Source organism: Centroberyx affinis, unplaced genomic scaffold (assembly GCF_046629955.1).
Source record: "Centroberyx affinis isolate AG114_WGS23_722 - 3 ecotype Tasmania unplaced genomic scaffold, CSIRO-AGI_Caff_v1 ptg001328l_1, whole genome shotgun sequence".
NCBI lineage: Eukaryota > Metazoa > Chordata > Actinopteri > Beryciformes > Berycidae > Centroberyx > Centroberyx affinis.
In genome coordinates this window covers 166,870-189,013 of record NW_027279826.1, presented here as the reverse complement: position 1 = coordinate 189,013, position 22,144 = coordinate 166,870, and the positions used below count along the sequence as shown (strand labels likewise).

The 22,144-nt window shown below is 41.5% G+C and overlaps 2 protein-coding genes across 5 annotated transcripts; both read right to left on the bottom strand.

The window, feature by feature from the left end:
- Positions 1-1,416: 1,416 nt before the first annotated feature.
- slain1a (SLAIN motif family, member 1a) lies at positions 1,417-10,404 on the bottom strand. Of its 2 annotated transcripts, XM_071525696.1 has the most exons (9): positions 9,956-10,404; positions 8,243-8,379; positions 6,203-6,319; positions 4,816-4,926; positions 4,419-4,568; positions 3,594-3,923; positions 2,259-2,444; positions 1,714-2,047; positions 1,417-1,492 (listed from the first exon to the last, which is right to left on the bottom strand). In XM_071525696.1, exons 1-9 carry the CDS (start codon positions 10,402-10,404, stop codon positions 1,417-1,419), a joined length of 1,890 nt encoding a protein of 629 aa, XP_071381797.1. The 2 variants fall into 2 exon arrangements, with proteins under 2 accessions (XP_071381797.1, XP_071381798.1); XM_071525697.1 differs by lacking the exons at positions 3,594-3,923; positions 4,816-4,926; positions 6,203-6,319; positions 8,243-8,379; positions 9,956-10,404 and having other exon boundaries at positions 4,419-4,479.
- Positions 10,405-11,018: 614 nt separating this feature from the next.
- On the bottom strand, positions 11,019-18,650 carry scel (sciellin). 3 transcript variants are annotated; one of them, XM_071525684.1, is made up of 25 exons: positions 18,546-18,650; positions 16,878-16,922; positions 16,402-16,510; positions 16,069-16,131; positions 15,842-15,910; positions 15,631-15,666; positions 15,457-15,495; positions 15,339-15,374; positions 15,172-15,216; positions 14,992-15,069; positions 14,824-14,904; positions 14,252-14,323; positions 14,049-14,117; positions 13,890-13,943; positions 13,749-13,790; positions 13,585-13,653; positions 13,439-13,489; positions 13,289-13,339; positions 13,033-13,107; positions 12,869-12,928; positions 12,638-12,700; positions 12,435-12,506; positions 12,227-12,335; positions 11,996-12,098; positions 11,019-11,854 (listed from the first exon to the last, which is right to left on the bottom strand). In XM_071525684.1, exons 2-25 carry the CDS (start codon positions 16,906-16,908, stop codon positions 11,838-11,840), a joined length of 1,494 nt encoding a protein of 497 aa, XP_071381785.1. In that variant the 5' UTR covers positions 16,909-16,922; positions 18,546-18,650; the 3' UTR covers positions 11,019-11,837. The 3 variants fall into 3 exon arrangements, with proteins under 3 accessions (XP_071381785.1, XP_071381784.1, XP_071381783.1); XM_071525683.1 differs by having other exon boundaries at positions 11,020-11,854; positions 12,435-12,509; positions 15,339-15,371; XM_071525682.1 differs by having other exon boundaries at positions 11,022-11,854; positions 12,435-12,509.
- Between the last annotated feature and the right edge of the window lie 3,494 nt (positions 18,651-22,144).

The following is a 22,144-nucleotide window of genomic DNA, read 5'->3' as shown; positions in this document are numbered from 1 at the left end:
AGTTAAAATGAGAGTAAAGAGAGTTAAGAGTAAAAATAATTAATTGGAAAAAAAATACAAAATAATGCCAGATTACTCTTCTCTTCTTGGCTGACTGGCCAGTTTCTGATGCTTACGGAGAAACTAAACATCTGTACTCTGTAATGGAGGTGTTATCAAAAACAGCAAAGTACAATACTTCAGTCAAACATAAGTACAAGTAAAATTTCTGATTTAAGAAAATATTCAAAAATGTTCAACTACACATAAAAACTACTTTACTTCCACCTTCTACTTGCCTGAGTAGTGGGGGGCGATAGCTGCCAAATATGATTGTTGACTTGGGACTTGCGGTTTCTGAGCCGCAGACACTTTTAGCAGAGAAAAAGAAAGAAAGAAGACCCCTAATACTGTCAGCTTGTGTTATAGTGCATGTTGTGCATAACAATACCATCTACAGTTGATTGTTGGTATAAATCCTCAGAAGGATAAACTGAGTAGGCTTCATTGATTTGATGAGAGAGCTTCTAGAAAATTATCAATAAGTAAGATCAAATGAATTGATTCTTTTTATTGTGTTCTAGAAAAAGTGGAGTGATAAAAACAATACTTTGAAAAGCTTTTTTTTATTCACTTTAAAAATGCACTTCCTCTTCAAATTCTTGTCATCCATAAAAAGCATCAGAGCTCTATGTGCAAGATCATTGCAGCGCTAATGTTCATCAAAGAACATTAAAGTTCTTGGCTGTCATGTAAACAGTAATGAAAAGAAACTAGCCAAAAGATCATGTGTGTAGAGTTGCGTTTTAAGTTACTGAATGTCATCCTTCCTTAAGAAACAAACAAAGCAGATAATTTATTTAGATGTGTTAATGATAATTCTGATAAAAAGTGCGGTAAGTTCCCAAACAATAAATATAACTGACATGAATTCCACTACTTTATAACAGGCACAAAATGTAACAAAACTTCCAATTTCAGTATATTTGACACCACAATCTTAACTGACAGAAATTAATCATGGTGAAATGATGTCATAGGAAATCATTATGAGCATATACTCATACAAAAGCATTAGGCTATAGTTTTTCTTATCTTTCAGCTGGAGATGGATTTCCATTCTACTGAATGAAAGCATTAACTATCCACAATGCCAAATCAAAAAAGCCCATATCAAAGAGGATCCAATTCATATCAAACAATTGATTATCAGCATATTGCCAGGTTGTAGTAAGGTAAAGATCCAGCCTGCTGGACCCATACTGCTCTCAGTCTCTACTATGTCTTCTAGTAAAGAACAGTGCTTCCACATGTTAACAGTCACTCTCTCTTGGGTCACAGCCCAAGACTGGGCCCTTCTGACAGCAAAATCTTTAATCAGTTGGGTCCCATGCGGCGTTACCCTGTACACCTCTTGGCCTTCCATTTTAGCTTGGTTCAGTAGCAGCCATCTTTCCAGCTGCCGTCCCGCAGGGCGCTCAGGGCAGCCAGGCTCTTTGGGGGAGTCAGTAAACTATGGGGGTTAAGAAAAAGGTTGGGATATTAGTGAATAACTGCACCATGACGTTATGAGGATGTTATAGTCAGCGCTACTAATCCAAAAGTCCGAAGACATGCAGGTCAGGTGAATTGAAGACTCTAAATTACCCATAGGCATGATGTAGTATATGATATATATACCATGTTTCAACGCCATTAGACTAGCTCATATTGAGTCAGCATACTGGTCCTTACCTGCGTGTGGGCTGGGCGATTTTGCTGGGACGCGGAGTCCCACTGGACCCTACAAAGGAAGCTGGGCGAGGTAGGGAGCTGCGGGGGACAGCGGGTTGGGTGGCGGAGGCTTTTAGGGGCTGCGGTACCGAAGTGCTGCTGGGTTTGAGGGGCTGGGGCAGTGCACCACTGCTGGGGATGGAGTGTAGACTGACAGAGGAGGACAGAGCGGTGGAGGGGGGGCCTTGCTGGACCGTGGGGCTGACGTAGGCAGTGGCTTTGAGAGGGTGTCGGGGCATGGTGGGGAAGTTCCCCACACTCTGCACCCGCTGACTGAGCTGGCCTGGGGAAGGAACTGGAACACAGGACAGAGCGAGAGAAGGTTTGGAGAGTCTGACTTTGCTGACTGCTGAAAGTGACTTCAGTGTGAGTGACAGTACTGTAAGTGATGCCAGTGAAATCTACATGCCTTCAGAAAACTTGCTACAGTGTGCTACATTCACTGCAGAATAAAAAGAAGGTATGTGGGATTCATTAATTCAAAAGCATGAGGACAAGTGTCTTACTGGAGGACTGGAGTCGTGCAAGCCCATTGGACGAGTCAAAGCTCTGGCTGTTCCGGAGGGAGGACATCATTGGCAAGGAGGAGGGGCCGTGTGAGGGGTTGACGGGGGAAGCCAGGCTTGGAATACTGGGAACACTAGGCATGCTGGGAGCTCGGATCAGGTTGGGCATGCTTCTTCTTAGCTTGTCTATGCAACCATATCAACAAAGCAGGTCAGGCACTTTTCAGACGTTCACCTAAGCACTCCGTGTAGGGGCTTAGGTCCTTTTTCACATTTCCAACATCAGGCATTCTGACATTGGACTTGAGAGTGCAAAGCATATGAAAGCCGTAATATGGAAAAAAAAATCCTAACATGGTCTGCCTCTCACCGTGAAAGTGAAATCTGTCATAGACCACAGCTTATCATCTCAACAAGATTGTGTTGTCTCACGCTTGAATGCAATCTAACATTATGTTTCAGATGGGAGATTCATTCTACAAACTCAATGGATGATTCATTATACAACATGTAAACAGATCTAATATGTGTAACAAGTGCAACAATCGCAAGGCAATACAAATGTTTAAAATCAAATTCATCATCAGTTTGGTTTCCAGCTCTCTCCAAAAGTTTTTTTTATGTATAGGCATCATAAAAACATGAGAACCAACCAAGTGAGCAATATTTCAGTTTCATTTAGGATGTTTTTTGTCACTATTGTTTTAGACTTTGACCATTGTACAGTCTTAGCCTCAATGCATATACTTTATTTAGGTCAAACAACAGGTTTGACAAAGGTTGACAAAGGTTTTGACACACATCTTTGTCAGGCTTTTTTCAAAACTATATATTTACGTCAAGGCTATGAGTGTGTGGAAACTTCTTATGATTCAACTCATGTTCCACTGTGGGCAGCACCTCAACAAGCCAGGAATGTGTTCTCCTTACCCCTCTCTCATTTTTTAACATTAAGTGACAGTTCGGTTAAATGTACAGAAAAAATTACTCAATGCAAATAAACGAAGGCATGCACAATCCATGAGAGCGGTGGGGCAGTGTAAACCAGCATACTGACCCTAACTGAGGATGCTCTTTAAAACCAAGGGCACTCCTTAAATCCTTCTTGGCACATACAGAAACTGTCTGGTTCAGAAATCAGGGACATTTCAAATGTGGGCACATCAGTAAAGATGCTTAACTTTGTGCAGTCTGAAATGGGCCATTCATATCCATTGTGCTGAAAAAATCACATCATTTCAAAGAACAAAAAAAAACAAAAAACACGAGGCTAGCTAGTGATCTTACAACTGCAAAGGAACAAATAATTCATTATATTCTCAACTCCATACTCACCTGTGCTATTCCTGTATCCTGTGTGTGTTTCTGTGGTCAGGCTGGAGGGTCCAGCGTACTGGGAGAGCCCACTGAGCGAGTACTGAGGGGTGGAGGGGCTGCGTCTGCAGTCTCTGATACTGGAGAAGGTATGAGAGTGGGGCAGGCTGCCCCGCTGCATAGAGCCGGTGCGGAACAGCCGAGGCTGGGGAGGCGGGAGCTGGTCGTACCCCTCGTCGTCCTCATCCTCCTCCTCCAGATCCATCTCACTGCGCCTGAGGGAGTGTATGGAGAAGCTGGAGCTGCGGCGGCTGGCTGTGGCTGAGGTAGAGGCATAGTCCTGTCGGAGACCTAATGGGTGAAAAACGACGGCGTTTGTCTGAGAGCAAAGTGACCCCGAACCTCGTACGCATGATACATTTCCCTTTGGAGGCACCCCTCATCCATTATTCAACTCCTGAGTGGATAGACCAGACCCATGCAGAATAATTGATACGCAAATGTTTTTCCTCAAATCTCCTGCATAATTAAACTACACACTCGCAGATATCACTGCCAGTTCAAGTCCAATTGTTCAAAGGTCAAACGCTGATCTTTAGTTTTAGGCATGCAACTAAAATGTAGTAGTGTAATCAATTTCCAGCCATTGCACGTGTAGCATGCCCCACTATCTTCAGATGCTATAGGTTATCTTTTTTATTATGCATGTTGGCTGAATTTCATTCACTATTACTGGTTCAAAACAATACCTCCATCTAGTTCAATATTTAAAAAAAATCCTTTTCTTGTGCAGCAACACTTAACACAGTAGATAGCTACTAAAGGACAGTTTGATAGCTGACTCACTCTCCTCCTGTAGTCGTGCCATGACCTGCACGTCTGTCATGTCCTGCAGTTTGTAGCTCATGGAGATGGAGTCATCCTCCAGCTCTGACACACCCACCTCACTGTCCAAAGAGGACTGGGGGCTGATCGCTGCATGCCTGCGACCCACATCTAAAAACACACAGGAGAGGCGCATCTCTCTGACTAGGACAATAAATATAGCCAAGGAAAAAACACAACAGGAGAAACTGCACCAACATGGAATATATGGATGTGTAACAGGCACTCATGCACAAAGGATGTGAACCTAATATGGGTAAAAAACAATCATATATTATCATTACGGAGCGCTGTTAGTGTTGTGACTCACACTGGATGAAACTGCAGCAATGAGACAGATTATCAGTGTGGGTCTTACTGTGGAGTGTGGAGTTAGATAGGAAGGTGGGAGTTCTGTCGCTCAGGCCGCAGCTGGCCCTCGCTGGGAGAGTCTGCTGGAGGAGGGAATGACTGGATGACGGGAATGGAGCTTGGAGGGAGAGAGACATGGCAAAAGAGAGACGGGGTTAAGTCAGAAAGGACCGGCCTAACATGCAAATCAAACAAGAACCTGCACTGAATGACATGTGTCAATCTAAAATATGGCTGAACGTGCAGAAGGAGCTTCCATATTTTGTTTGAGTTTGAGCTTGTCCAGCTGTCTGAGGGTACGACCTTATAATCTCTTCACTGCAAGCTTTTCTGATTTGCTGTAATCTGATTGTAATTTGCAAGTAACAGGTTGTTTTAGAATCTAGGTTATGTTTATGCAGCGAGCTCCAAAAGTATTTGGGAAGCGACAGATGCTTTGGCTCTGTACTCTTATTACTTTGGATGTGAAATGACACAATGACTATGAGGTTCAAGTACAGTAAGCCAAATTAGGAGTTCAAGAAAGTCTTTTTGTACATGGTTTCCCTATGTCAGGATGCTAAATGTATTTGGGAGAGATTAAGATTATATTCTCTAAAGTAGTCATTCTAGTTTGTAGTCAAAGTAGTCATAAAGTAGTCATAGGTAGTAATAACTAGTCAAAATATAAGCCTAGATCTCATAAACCCCATCAGACTCTTGACATTTCAGGCACTCTTCCACTCATTTATGCATTTGCAGCTGTGGACTACACTTGGCTATAAATTACACTGGTGCAGTATGGAGTCACTCTGTCATTTCACATCCAAAACTAAACATTTGCAGCTGTCCAAACACTTTTTGAAATCACATTACCATAACAGATTAGACGATCTGATTTATCTGATTTAGATCACAACAACTGTATAAAATGCATTTACCAAGTTGCAGTTCATAGCTCTGATGCTGTTGGTGTAACACTGAGCAGTAAAATGCCTTCCTTCTATCTCTGCTTTGCAATGCATCATCTCGCCTGCAATGCAACCTTGCATTTTCCAAAGAGCACACAAATGCAAAGACAAGCAGCATTTTCTCTCTTACAAAGATCACACCAATGCATTAGCGGTCTCATTTTACTCCATTTGCTATGTGTGAAACAAAACAGACAGCTGTCCTAAGATATCTGATCTACAGATAATGATTGACTTGACTCAAGGTCACCCCCAGTGTACCCGCAAAATTGATTATAGGTGCGTTCAGTAATTTGATCCTTAAGCATGTAGCTGCATGTTCATTAGATAAATGCACAACCTTACAAATCTATAAATTATCCTCAGATACCTATCAGAAGCTGCAGTGATATCTGTGTGGTTAGCAGAGTTAGATGCATGTGTAGTATCTGTCTGTGTTGTTACCTGGGGACTCGGTTAGTGCAGCAGATTTAGTGTAAGGCAGGATGGGGCAGCTGAGGGTGGAGAGCCCCTCTATGCAGCTGTACGGACGGACGGAGGAAACTCCTCTCCACCGCTTGGCTAGAGACAAGAATGCAGCGAAGGACACGTTAGTCAGAGGGCTTTACCTTGTAGCACACACACACACACACACCCAAACTCACACACACATACAGTACATTGATTATTTTTTAACACAATCTGGCCAAATGTTAATCTGCTTCTTACAGATCAGTATTGATGTTCTAAATGATTGGTTCAAAGCACAGCTTGGATCAGAGGGGCTGATACAGTAAGACGAGGTTTAGCTTACCACTGCAGCTTATTGGGTTAAACTACAGCTTTTTGGGAGGGGATCTTAGGATAAGCAGGGATTGTGCATGTAGGCTACATCCCTTTCCCAAAATCAGAATTAGATCTACTGTGGGCTGCTTTGGGACGTACAGGTTACGTTTATACTGCATGCTCAAAAACTTAAAATCGGATTTTTTTGTTCAGTTTTTTATGCTTGTTCATTATGATTAGCAGTGAGTTAAATTGGGTGACATGAGATGATGTTTGTTCAATATATTAACACTGAGTTTACCCCCATTGATTGGTAGTCAGAGAGGCACACGCCTGACAGAGCAGGGCATTTGGCATTCCTGACACAATTAGGCCCAACCACTACTGGATAAAACTAGCATTCACAGCAAGTTACAAAAACAACAGCTACTGAGGCTCAGAGACAAGGATGTATTCATGACCCAGAGGAGGAGAGCCAACCTTCACTGAATCCAGCTTTAGAAAAAGAAGAGGACACTCAATCACACACACACACACACACACACACAGACACACACACACACACACACACACACAGACACACACACACAGACACAGACACACACACACACACACACACACACACACACACACACACACACATCCACAGCCACACTGACAGACACAAACACACACACACATACATTATTCAACCCCAGTGTGGACACAACAGGTCCACACAGAATAATTGATATGAAAATAATTGATCTCAGAAAACCCATTTGAATTACAAAATCAAAGTACACACAGACACATAGAAACACACAGACATACAGTATACACACACACACACACACACACACACCCATGGTTGCACACATATGTGCTTTCACAGTACAAGAGTCTCTTGTACAGGCTCCTAAAGCGATGAGTGCTGAACAAATCTGCTTCAAAAGCTGGTTAATGTAAGTATGGTTTCTATGGAAACCATATTCACTTGTATGGCTGCAAAACTTGAGCACCCAATCTGAATACTGGGAGCAGCAGCAAATGTTTTCTTTTTAAGGCTTCAGCTACATTTATGTTTACTATTTCAAAATGCACTTCAGACTTCAGACGGTGCCATGAGGAAAATATCTTCACTTGACTTATGCTTGTTTTTTTTAAATAAAATGCCTTTAAAAAGTTGCAAATGGAGATCTATGAATATTTGGATCCGTGCAGATGGTCACAAGGAAATGAAAGTGATAATTTGACCGAAGGAGGAGGAGGATAGCGTTCTTTGTAATCCTCTCTGTTCTACACTGTCTTCCACTTAACACAGTGGGATGCCATCCCTACTAGCACAGCATGGCCTCCTCCAAATGGAATTGTTTTTCTCAAATCCCTAAATTGCTCCTAACTAGCCTGGCGATAGAGACTAATATGTGTACGTGGGAGTCTTCCCAACTCCCAACTTGCCACAGAAACAAACACTCTGCGGGAAGTGGCTTGAGATACTCAACCCATAAACCTAAAGAGAGTGTTATAAACGGTTTGCTTTTGGGCCTGCTTGAGCCGTGTGAAATGAAATACTTTCCCATGGCTCAGTAAATGACATGCAAATCCTGTTCGCACGCGGAGACAACTTGTGCGAAGTGCGTTGCAGCTTATGATCACATGTCAGTGAGCCAGAGAGACAGATGTCCAGATGTGGCCACAGATGACGGCGGTTAATCAGGTTGGTTACATGTGCGCTACCTTGGTCCAGTCTGTGACAGAGGGTCCTCTTGGCCAGCTCCACCTCGGGCCCCGGGTGGTCCAGTACCTGCCTGCACCACTGCAGAGGGCTGAGGACGCTCTCGCCCTGTAGCTTGGCTCTGGGACTCACATACAACCTGGAACACAGCACAGCAAATAAACTGGATTATATTTGTTTGTGGAACAATCTGCGTCTATATGAAACCACACAGAACAGCTGAAGACCTTGAGGCTTGGACCATGTGATGCGTTTCACAGTGGTAATATTTCTCAGCCCAATAACCCAGTCAGGCAGGGCCACTTTACAGCAAAGCAAAACTCATGGCTGTGTGAAGGGAGTGATTTTGTTCTTTTTTTTTTACATCCACGCAAAGCCAATATGCCCTTAAAGGTTCACAATGTCTTTAAAGAGTCATTTCCATTTTATTGGCGACCCCAGAAGCTATGAAACCAATGGGGTAAAATGAAAATGAAAGTGTTGATTCGATGCAGTGATATATAGGGTGTGAGTCTCTGTTATTGCGAGACACAGGAGGGTCTGCTACCGCATATTACTTTCCTCACCTGGAAACCCTTCGCTCTGGCAGCTGTGAATAAAGCTGTGCGTAGTGTGACCTACACTCCTTATATAGATCCCTGGGCCTCTGCCAGACAAAACCACGTCCAGCTCTTCACGGGACGCATCGAGTAAACGCTGAGACAAGATGAACGAGCACATCACCTCTGGAAATTAGAGCCCCATTATATTGGCTGCTTGTTACCAACCAAGCCCATCTGACCACTGAGTGAAGAGGATGCTGCCTGATTCTGTATTTTATTTACAATGAGAAGATTATGTGATAAATCTTAAAGAAATTCTTAAACAAGAGCTGTGATGCAAACATAGGTGTGTGTGACTATGCAATATTAGAGAGATAAGAGTGCTAACTTGAACCAAAATGAATCACTGGAGAATGACTTGCCACCTCTGTGTCTGTGTCTTGAAGTAGGAGGCTGAGAATACAGAAGAACTAACCTTTCGTGTGGTAACTAGGTCATGGTGTTAAACAGACTCGGAACCGATTAGTTCTGCTAAATGGAGTGAGAAGATATCAGCGGGTGAATGCTGGACACCATAAACGCTGCACTGAGTGTGCTACATTTTCCACATCATCACATACAGATACGTGGAGCTGGAAATGGTTCAGCAGTCAGCATGTCAGTATGAGCTGCCTAACTCAGCAGATACAGAGCCTCAATGTAGTTCAGCCTGGGGCTAAAACACATCACACAAAGCCTGGCTGTTTGATCATGGGCTGCAGGTTTGTTTTGCCTGATAGTGTGAATAAACAGACTGCATTCGGTTTCATGGTGCCTTCTGGGATGGCCAAAACCTGTGTAACATCTATTTTGGTCTTTTTCCTCCTGTAAGAAATCACCCTGCATGCCAATGGATGCATAACACTCCACAACTATAATAGAGGAATCAATAAAGTGATCAATAAGAGGGGGATTTGGATACAGGCCAGGTTATATGTGCATGATAGAGCTACACATTGCACATATTTGTTTCAAAACTGTAGTTGATATATAGTCTTTGTAGCCTAGCATCTAAATGGGCCGGAGGATACACACGGGAGTGACGGGACAATGATTTTCAAATGTATACACACAGTGAAAGACATGGATATATGACTGCTAGGAAGTGGTTCATTAAAACAGAACAGCAGTTACCAGCTATCAGGCTCTCCGACCGGCAGCACGGCGTTCAGGTCTAAAATATCAACCTCGTCCAAAACAGTGGGTCCAGCGGCGCCGCTGTCCTCCCCGGCAGCATCAGGAGACACCGAGCTCGGCTGAAAATAGGCGAACGGTTCCTCCGTTGAGCCATATAGTCCAAGGGCACACGGATGCGACTGTGACGGACTCAAAACGCCGTAATTCCCGGAGAAATGCTCAGCCGAACACGCCGTACCCCCGTGCAGACACGACAGCGAGGTCTGGAGATGAGGGCCGTTGGAGCAATTGTTTACAGCGTTCGCTCTCGTCCGCAATTGTTCGTTTTGCTTCTCCAATTTTCTGACCAATTCCTGAAGCTTTATCACCTCCAGCTCCGCGTTGGCGATTTTACTGTTGCCATTTACGTCTGCCATCATCTGGGGGTTCAACACCTCTGCTTCCATTTGGTAGAAAGCACATTGAGAGGGGCGAACAGCACGGCCTGTCTGCAGAGGGTCCTATTCAATTCAGAGAGGGTGTCCAGATTCCCCCGCTGTAACGTTAGGCTACAACACCAACACACACACACACACTCATACACACATACACAAACACACACACTCACACACACACAGGACTGGGTCTGCTGCTGCTGCTGCTGGATGACAAGACAGCCTCATCCCATTGGTCACCAGCCTGGAGCTCAACTCACATCACACCACCGCTGCTCAGGAGTTATTATGCTCTGTCAGATAGACTCTTCTATTCTATTCTATTCTATTCTATTCTGTTCTATAAACAAATTAAAAAAATATATATATTTTATACTATTCTATGCCATTCTATAAATAAATAAATAAAAATCTCTTGTAGCCTATTCTATGTTATAAATAAAATAACAATTGTACTCGATAAATTATAAAATAAAATTATATAAATAATACAATAACGATTAATACATTGAAAATATTATTCTATGAATATAGAATAAATTGTTTTTTTATTCCATACAAGTTTTAATAGCATTTATTGTTGTATTAATTCAATTCAATTTCATTCTGTTCCATTCAATAAATAAAAAAATAAAACAGTCTACTAAAAATATTTCTAATAGAATGTGTCTATTCTATTCTATTCTATTCTGCTCTAGTCTACTGTAGTACAAACGGTAAACTATTACTATTAGTATTAAGATTAAAGAAATTTCATAATAGTAATCTGTCATAAACCTTCCCTTCATCAGCATAATGCACAGAGTGAACAATGATAGAAATAAAGAAAAAGGTAAACTGAACACAAAGCAGCACACTTTTTTTTTACTAATTTAATAGAGAAAGATACATTGATTCCCTTTATTGCACACACAACAAGCCCCCGGCCCTAATTCTTGCAATACCTCATACTAGACTATGTTACATACTATAGACTCCCATACATGCTGTTATTTTTTATTATTATTAAACCTTTATTTAGACAGGTAATCTCATTGAGACACGGGGTCTCATTCACAAGAGAGACCTGGTCGGGCAACAGCAGCAGTACAACACAAAGTTACAGACAGACAGGACATTCAATACAGAGACAAGATAGAACACAATCATAAAAGTGATAAGTTAATGATAAGGTTATGAAGTTGTGAAAAGGGCTAGATACAAAGACAGAGGTGTCATGATGTCAACAAGACAGTTACAGCTGGCTAGTAGTGTGTGCCTGACACTGCAGAGTGAGGTTCACACATAACTGTTATTCGTCAAAACATCCCACCATGAACATAAAGGTATTTATCAGCATATACAACATATGTGCAGGAGGACCCATTTCACCCAAAACATATAGATAAACATAACTATTTTTTTCAATCAGAAGTGCTGTTATTGAAGGTTTGGGATAGGGATGCTCAGCGTCGCCATTTTTCTGTAAAAAGAAAGATGGCACCCATTAAATGAAAGTTGTTTTCAACACTTTCCAATGAACAAAATGAAGAAAACAGATTGATTCAGTGGATTTTGTAATTCAGGAAGATGGTGATGACTCTCATCAAGTCAAAGTGTTTACCTCTGGTGACATCAAAGCAGTTCTCACAGTGCACTGTGCGTCTGTAGATCCACATGCTGTCCCCAGCTTTCAGATGACCCAGAGTGCTGTTACACACCTGGCACTGCCAAACCACAAACAGAAGAGTACATGAGGACAGAGGCATGCGTTAACCACTCAGTTCCTGATAACATCTCCATGGGACTTTAATGGATGGAGAGACTTGTAATAATTCACATCTGAGCATTTCACCTTGAAGCAGGAGGCATGGCAGTTGATCTTCATGTCTTCCAGGACCATCTTGGCGTCAGAGTTGAAGGGTTTGCGGCAGTAGGTGCACAGATCTTTCTCAAGCACTGTCCTACAGAGGCCAGCGGTGTTATTAGTGTGAATACGTGAGAATCAGCAATGCAGTGTGTTAAAAGAATGTCTTGTAACTGTGTGTATACGCTGTTCCTACCTCTCAGGAGATGAGTACACAGTCTTGATGGAGGATTTAGAGAAGTCGGGATCAGCCAGAAGGTCATCCGCCCTGCTTTGAGAGTAACACTGTTATCAGTTTCTGGACATGAGTTTCACTTTATTTTGATATAGGCTGCAGTTGTTTTTCTACATTAACATATTTCCCAGTCATATTTCAGCTGCAAGAACTTGATCCAATACCTGTTGTTCTTGTATGATGTTGTGGTGTAGACAGTGGGACTGGTGACACTGGTGTACTCATAGCTATGCAAAGACCAGATAAACCATATTTCACATGTTAGATTTTGACACCATGGAGACAGACCTCAAACTTTCATATTTATAAAAAAACATAAATACCTAATACTTCTAACTGCTTTCTCAGTGATCATGAAAATTCATTATGTAATGGTTTGCTCTGCTTCTCCATACCTGGAGTCTGGGCGAGAGTAGCTCCTGGTGTAGCTTGATGTGTTGCTGGTGGATTCGTCACTGTGTGTGCAAACACATTAATAGATTAGGGTTTTAATCTGGCAGTAGACAGAAACACCTCTGCGAGAGGCGTGTGAATGAGAGACATGCGGATAAATCATCACCTGGGCTTGGAGCTGATGGTGTAGGAGGAGGTGCGGGTGGAGGGAGTATCATCACTGCTGCTGTAGGAGCTGTAGCTGTGTGAGGAATGTGTTGCACACGTTACAGCAGCTGAACTTTGCTTTGCTACCAATCAGCTAATACAGTTTCAGTTAGGAAAATTGTGTTGACAGAGAGTGGATATAAATTTTCGAGGTACAAAAGTAAGGGATTGTAGTTTTGAAGGTTATGCAGATTGTAAGTGGTCTGCATGTTTACCTGGTGATGGTGCGGGTGGAGGTTGGAGATGTCACAGTTGGGCTGTCTCCTCTGAATGGAATAAAAGATACTGTCAGATGTAACTGGGATAAGGGACTAGACAGCACAAAATAGATCATTTTCAATCGTTTATCTTCCAGTCAAGCTCACCCTCTGCCGCTGTCCACTGTAACGACCTCTCTCTTTGTGATGCTTGTAGTGCTGTAAGTGCGGGATGTGACGTTTCAGTGAGATGATGATCATATTTGTTTGTTTATTTGTTTGTTTTGTTGAAGTTATTCACTGAGTGACCTCACCTGACTGGAGAAAAGAGATTAGACTTCATGGATTTAGGCAGGAGGGTGTCATACAGGTCATCCTCAGCCCTGTGAAGGAAACAGCATGATCAATATTTAGAATCTTTATTTTATGATTTTTATGCAGGAGAAATATTAATTTAAAGAATGAATTTATATCTTACGTAGAGGAGGTCCTTGTAGTAGTGGTAGTTTTAATACCATCACTGAAAAAAACAGACAAGGTACTTTTATCTGACTCGGTCACCAACATTGCACATTGCACAGTGCCTTTCCTGCACTGCCCACTGTGGGATAAAACTCACCCGTCACTGCTGCTTTTCACTGTCACAGTCTCAGTCTTGGAGACACTTTTTTTGCTGTAATGAAGAAAACATCATTTATTACAGAATTAGTGATTGATTGAAATCAAGCCTAATTCAAACCACTTCATTGACCACTTGATTGGTAAATAAAAATATCACCTGTCTGTGGCTGGGAAATCATCTTTGACAGACTTGGGGATGAGTGTGTCATACAGCTGGGCCTCAGCGCTGCAGAGAAATGATTTCAACATAGGTTAAATAATTTGTGATATGTTAATTTAGATGTTATTTCAATTATAATAATTAAATATTTTTCATATATTAAATTCTCCGTCAAGAGGTTTTGGTAGACTATATCTTACTCTTTATTGCTGGTAATAGTTGTCTCAGTCACTTTGGTTGTTTTGGTAGGTGAATAGGATGTGTATGGTGTCCTGTGTGAATAGAAGGGATAATTGATCAGCCTCTCATATGATCACAGATCAAGTTTGCATGACAAATAAAGCCCACAACAGCCTAGAATTGCAATTGAGTACAGTATGTTCATTTGTTAAGTTTGCTATGATTTAAGCTCATCATCAGCACTATATGGATGCAATGGAACCTCCATTTCTTTTTGCAGTAAAATACTGAAGTCACAGAATACGTATGTGTGTGTGTGTGTGTGTGTGTGTGTGTGTGTGTGTGTGTGTGTGTGCGCGTGATATAAAAACTAGGCCCCACTCCCCTGCTGACTATGGTAGGGTGTAACACCATGGAGCCAGTGAGCAGAGTGTATAACTATAATCAATAATAAACTCATCCTCACTGCGAGGCTTAAACAAAATATAAACCTCTTGTCTCCAGTATAGTGTCATTATGCGAGGCCAGGGTCTTGTACTTAATTGCACTTCTCTCCTGCTGTGCTTCATTTCAGACTTAACAGTATTTTTACCCTTTGCTGGAGCTCTTGACATCAGAGAAGACCCGTTCAGTGAAGGTCTCAGTCTTGGTAGGTGTTTTACTCACAGGGGATCTTAAAGCAGAGAGAGTTAGTCATTGCAGATACAGGCTAAATTAAGTGATATGTTGATGTACATATTAATGCTGTAGTGTTTGCTACCTGGTAACACTTTGGGTGGTGGTGATGGTGGTGGTGTCTGTGGTCTTGCCATCTTTGGTGACTGTAGTGGTTGTGGTGCTAATGGAGGATCAATACAAGGACAAATTTACAAAATGCCTCAGTGTAATATTTTTTCCATATTGGTTTGCTGGATGTATTCGTTCATTTTTTTTTTTTTACCTTGTCTTAGGTTCCTGTGTAACAGTAGTCTTGGAGGTGGTAGTCCTATATTGACATTGATACAGAAATATACAATTACACCATCAATATGTGTGGTTTCTCTGTAGACTTTCGCATTAAACATTATATTATTGTTGATTAATGTATTATATTGGAGGTTTACATACGTCTTGGGAACCTCTGGCTTCAGCGTTGACGAACTGCTGCAGAAAAGTACAGCATTTAGATGATCTCTAAAAAACAGCTAGATATTGTAGCATTAATAGTATTATTTTCAAAGTGTACCTTCGGGTGTAGGTTGTAGTCTTGCTGGAAGGGAGGGTGCTGCCAATAGAAGAGAAGCATAGGCCTACTTTACTCATGATTCTGGTTAAAGCTATGTGCCTCGACTGGGTAGCAGAAATTAACAGGCAAAAGTGTAATAGTGCTATATGTGTGCCGAGGGAAACGCATACCAACCTGCTCTTATTCAGCTCATCCTGACTTGTACTGAATCTGTAATCAGAGAAACAAGTTTTTGAAAAAGCAAACAGTTGATGGGCTCTTGTCACAACCTGCTTATTACAGGTGCCAAACTGCCAACATTGATGTTCGTTTAGACAGCTCTACAGTAAATGAGATAATCAATATCAGAAGCTTTTACAAGTTTGTTTATGCAAATGATAGCTACCTCTTGGTGAGAGCATGCACAGAAGATGAGGTTCTAACTGTGGGGCTCTTTGCTTCTTCAGTCTCAGACCTATGAGCAAAAAAGATTGGAAAAAAGATCAACCACTGTCTTTAACTTGAATAAAGGGAGTAGTGACTCAACTCATCAACATTATACCCAGTCATAAGTGTAAATAATAATTTTCTATTGATCTGTCCATTGTTAAAGGGTCAAAAATGTAGTTTTACCTCGGAAGACTGTCATTGGACCTGTATCGGCTTAGAATACTTTTGGCAAAGTTTGGATCTCGGCTGAGGGGGAAAAAAAGGATAAAATAATTAATTCATGCTGGCAGAGATGAGTAAGCACTGTAGCTTGCATGACAAATGTGGCAGGAGGCTATTTTATGATGTGTGACAAAGGCAAACTTTGAAGTGTGAGTTGAAAGTGTATTATACACAACTCACACCCAAGAGTTCTGTTAGGCCCCTACTGCATGCGAGTGTGTGCACGCCCATGTGCTTGCGGGATTCTGTATCTGTGTATCTGCCTTTATGCTTGTATCGGCGTTTGTGACTTACTCAACCGGTTCATCCTCCTCAGCGTCCTTTCTGATCCAACTGTTGTCTTTCAGCAGAGATGACTTCTTCTTGCTGTCCTCAATTGCCTGGCTGGGACTGGAGCTTTTGGCTGCGTACACAGGGTGATGAAAACATGAGCAGTGGGTTCAGGGAGGAGTAGAGGGCTTTCAGCTGATATATTCACTGCAGTCACTCAACATAAGGTGTGGTGGAGTTCTGAGACCATGCTGAGGTAATGACATGGACAAATGTATGTGAATTTCTAAACATCATCTAGCATTGTGGCTGTTCCCATTGAGCTCTGGGTTGAGGAGAAAGAGAAGACTTGATGAATGAATTGATGAATGAATGAATGAATGAATGAATGAATGAACTGTGAACAGGGAGGAGTGAATACTGAGTATTTGTATGAATGTTTTTGAAGTATCTGCACCACATGGAATCCTATATTGATACATACATTTCTCAATACTTACCAGTCTGGGTGGTGTAAGTCTTCCTGGACATCTTTGTATCTTTACCTTAAAGTGTAAAAGAACAAGAAAACAAGGGAACTCATCACAGAATGAACCAATGTCAGCCACTAGGTGGTACTGTTGGCTACAATAATCATATTACCATGCCCAATCAACTGCATATATTATATTTTAATATGAAATCAGGCCATGGTGGGCGTGCATGTCAACTAAAGTTTCACTTAAATAGCTTACAAATCAATATTCTTTTCTATCTCTGCATCATTTTGCCTTCTCATACACACTCATACACGCATTTTTCATTAGTTTGGATTATCTAACATGCCATGCCCATTCTGTCACTGTGCCAACAGTGTGTCATGGTAGTTTTGCTCAACCCCTGACTCACTGATTAAACCATAAACCTGTTTGTCTTGATCTGGCCCCATGCAAAGACACACCCATCCTCCATAACACACCTTCTCCAAACACGCCTTTGGCAGCAAAACAGAGGGGCACATAAGTAACATACCATTAGCCATTCATGATAAGGATTACACTCCTCCTCCTACATACACACTCCAGTACAAGCACTTCCCTATGAGAAATAATATCGCATCCATCTACAGCTCTAAATGAAGCAACAACTGTAAATGAAACTCTTGTCCAAATATCAGTCATGCGATTGATTGCCTGATGGCTATCATTCCTCTAATAATAATAATAATAATAATTGTTTTGTATTGGGTATGTGCATATTTAATTATGTGTGTGAAGTAGTCTTGTATCTCTTGTGGTAATGTATGTGGCAGTATCCTAAATAGCTAAAACAAAATGGTCTTGGTTCTTTATGATCTGTTGTGATAGTTGACCCTTGTCAAAAAATAATCCTTTAAGATTTTAAAGCTAAACAAACTCTGTCTTCTGAGTCTTACAAGACTTTTGAGTCTTGTAACATTCAAAACATTGCTCTTAGGCTTTGCTATAACAATCCATTTGTACTGTCCAATAGCACATTGGTTCTGATATTGGTTCAAATTTCAAATATATTTCTACTTCCTTCCTAAAGGATGCTTGCAAAGTGGAATACCAGACATTTTTCTGAGTACATCAGATCAGATCAGATCAGATCAGATCAGAAACAAATCTGTTTTGACATGATTGGCAGTCTGGACTGATTCCTCTATTCAGGAACAACATGCGGTTTCAACAGCATAGGTTAAAGCTGGAAAAGAATGCAAACTATCTTTAATGTTTGCCATGTGCCATCAGTGTACCAGTCATAAGGTTCATGTTAGGTAATATGAGTTGACAGCAAGCTTGGAACAGAAGTCCTTCAGTGTGTGTGTGATAATATGTTTCCATGTGAATCAGTATAACAGTAAGTCATGCATTTCATTCCTCACAGTATAATCACTTAAAAGAACACTCTGTAATGAACACAAGAGGACGAGCACTGCAATGATATTTCACATCATGCTTATAAATCTGTTTTTGTATATATTTTCCAGCACTACTGCACCTCAGCACAAAACACCAGGTCGTCTCAAAGAACTCGGTACCGTACATGAAAACCTTTAACATCAAAACAGTCCATGCACATTTTCATCTAAGGCTGAAATAGAATTACTACATATGAAGATATTAGTGGAAACGTAGGATTCAGAAAGAGATTGACAGGCTACATACCTCTGCTGAAAGCTCCGCGACTCACAAGACAGATAGTGAAAACTCTGACTAGAGCTCAGGTCTTTGCACCGTCTGTTACTCCACTGTGTGCAATCACACCCTTTTTGCTCGCTCTGCTTTTGACCTTAAGGGAGGAGATTCCAAGGCCACCTAAGGGTGTGGCCTCAGACAACAATCAAATCAAGAATAGTGGGTCTCTCTCTATCTCTCTCTCTCTCTCTCTCTCTCTCTGTCTCCCTGTCACACACTTCATTAATTGCTGTGTATTTTGTTTGAAGGTTGAAAGAGAATGGAATTAGGTGGAATGCAGAAGGACTTGCCCTTTAACATGGGTGTCAGGGAAGCGTAACTATTCAGTTGGCGTCGAGAATCCTGTACACTTGTAATAATTAATTGATAGCTCATCACCTGAAAGCAAAAGCATACGATTTATAGAGTTTTGACATAATAACCTGTCATGCACACGTCACCAACAGTATAACTTATTGACACAGTAAGAAGTAAAAAAAAATGTCAAGAGTGAGATGAGGCAGAGTTTAGAGAGGTGATAGATGGTTTTGAGAACATGATGTGTTTCACAGCTGTAACCTTTGACCGGCACACATGATGTGAGATACAGCTTCTTCTTTTTGATATGCAAGCCTGTTTTTCCATGATGTCCTTAATGCTGTAACCTTATTCAGGACAGGAGCTATTGTACAGCTTTTCAGCTGGTCTCTTCATTTGCATTTAAGGACAATGAGACAGAACTAGGGTAGTAATCCAGTAGTTTCATAGTTTTATCCATATTCACTCTGACGATAATGCAAATGGGATTGTAATATATTTTGGATCTTGGATATAGGAATATGATTGATCTGCCACTTTGAAATGAGCAGGTGACACTGTTTAACCCTTCAGAAATGTATACATTATCTTTGTGACATTTAGTACAGTACAAGACTGACATGGACTTTGCACTAACGTGTTGCCAATCAAAGTATTGAAGGGTGGTTTCCATCCACAACTGTATTTCCAGTCCCAAGTTATAGGATGAAGCAGATATCAGAATATCTGACAAGAGTACTTCCACCTTGGGGCACCCTGGTGGCTCACCAAGTAGGGCACGTACCATAAGGCTCAGTCCTTCCCGCAGCGACCCAGGTTCGAATCCGGCCCGTGGTCCTTTGCTGCATGTCCTCCCCTCGCTCTCTCTCCCATACCTTCCTGTCTCTCTCTCACTATATCTCTCAAAGCATAAAGCATAAAAAAAATGCCAAAAATAAATCTTTAAAAAAAAAAAAACACAAAGAAGCTCAAACCCCCCAGTACCAGGATGGACACTAATCACCAGGCTACTGGTGCCTGAGCCCTGGGCAAGTCATACCATAACCTTAAAATGGGACCTTAATGCACCGGTTAACTGTCGACTAAATGGGTTATTTAATCCTAACTTGGACTGGTTAGAGCGATGGTTAGAGCAAAGCACTAAGACTACCAGGGTTATGGATTTGTTTCCACCCATATAAAAAAAATGTATGCACTCATGTTACTGTAATGTGCTTTGGATAAAGGTTCCACCATATGGCATATATTGTATATTATTATATTGAGTAGGACTAAGCCCCCACAATGGACTGGAGTCCTGTCCAAAGGGGTGTATTTGAGTGCCTGAGCTGCTTCATGGCACAGTTATAGGAGATTAGCTCCTATAGCCTAGGAGCCATTAGCTAGAACAGAGCTTAAATGATACAAAGACACATAGGTCATAGGGAAGACACATAAAGTAGGTGAGGAACAGGCTTGAACTGTAGATGCCATATTAACCATTTCAGTAAACTTGATTATTGGGAGTGTCTAGATGTGGTAGACCGAAGGTATGAAAGGTGCATAGCATGCAAGGGTGTGACAGAGGTGGAAACTGACATGGTAACCCCTCCCACAAAGGAATGCAGACTATACTAACTGTGCCATGAGCAAGTGTCACCAGAGGGCAAGGGAATTTTTTAATAGGGAGAGATATCTGTTACTCAGTAACATTCATGACTAAATATCACAATAATGTTTTAGCCATGTTCACCATACTGTAACTGACCCAGCAGCATATCCCGCTTATTTAAGGTGGCTAGGAATTAACTTCAAGTAATTGAATAACCACACTCAAGCCCTAATGTATCTATGTGACATCTTTGTAGTACACTGGTACATGTGCCATTATGAAACAGATGGTGAGTCATCCAAATAATTCCAGTGTGTCCACAGTAATCACCCACCCTCAGTATCATTTTTAAGTGGAAATTAATAACACTGGGTGGCGCCAGTGCTATCATGGCAGAAATCAAAAAATACTATTCGCACTTCACCATTACAGGCAATAAATGTCCTGATCATTCAAAATTGCAATAACTGAGGGAGCTGAAAAGAGGGCGAACTTCACCTGTTCTGTTATGGCCACTGAAAGAGACAGTGTTGAATACGATACCCTCCTCTGGACACCATGGAAACAGGGCTTACTGGAGCACTGGACACGATGTCTGCATTTCATTTACACATATTAATACAGGTTGACACACCAATTTCACCTCTAGTTATGAACATCATCACTACACCCCACTGCGTTGAAGCTGCACTATCATATCAGGTTTATAGATTACAAATGACACACTTTCATATTAGGATAGTTCAATAACACAAGCCATCCGTGCTTCAAGGCTTGATACGTACCAGTCCCAGTTGCTGCGTGTGTGTATGGTAACTGGGTTTCATCTCTGCCACTTCAGCTCATGCTTGTGACACTCTTGCCTGACCAGTGGTGTCCTCTTGGCCTAGTTGGGGATGTTCTGCCCCTCCTCCCTCCATTCCCCTTGTCTCCTAGCCATCACTGGGACAGAGCTGACACAAACAGGGGTTAATGGAGCAGCCTTTGGATATGGTTGCATCCTCAGGTTACACAATTTGATTCCTGCTCACTCTTGTGTCATAACCTCCTACCCGAATAGGGCTATGGAGAAAGCCCCTTGCATATCAGTAATTTGTGATCTAGCATACATATGCCGTTTGTAGTGCATGGTAGCAAAACCAGTTTTTTTAAATAACATTGCTTATCATTTTATTACAGTTCAATCAAGCAAATTTTTATGCTCAGAAATCAAAAGTCCTCTGCATCACTGATGCACACTGACATTGTGTTTGATAACCTAGGAATGCATCCTGGGTTGCTATGAGAAGAAGCTGTAGACCTACCCCTCTCTCCTTATTGGGCCGCAGAAACGCCTTACAACCAATAAAGCCCCACTAGGGCTGTGTAAATCTCTTTCTCTCTCTTTCTCTCTCTCTCTCTCACACACACACACACAGAAGGTTGACTATACATACTGACTATACATTTAACTAGACTCTGACATTAAAGTCAGAGCACAGGCTCCAGTAGAATAAAGGATTTTGCAAATTTGAATTTACTGTGACCAGATGACAAGTTGAATACAGGTTCACTCATGTGCTCATTAAAACATGTCTGTGTTATGTCAATGTACTTCCATTAACTATGCACTGTCTGTCTGCTCCTGTTTTTTGTGTGTCTTAGCAGTGTAGTAGTTTGGTCTTTATAGGTATGACTGAGC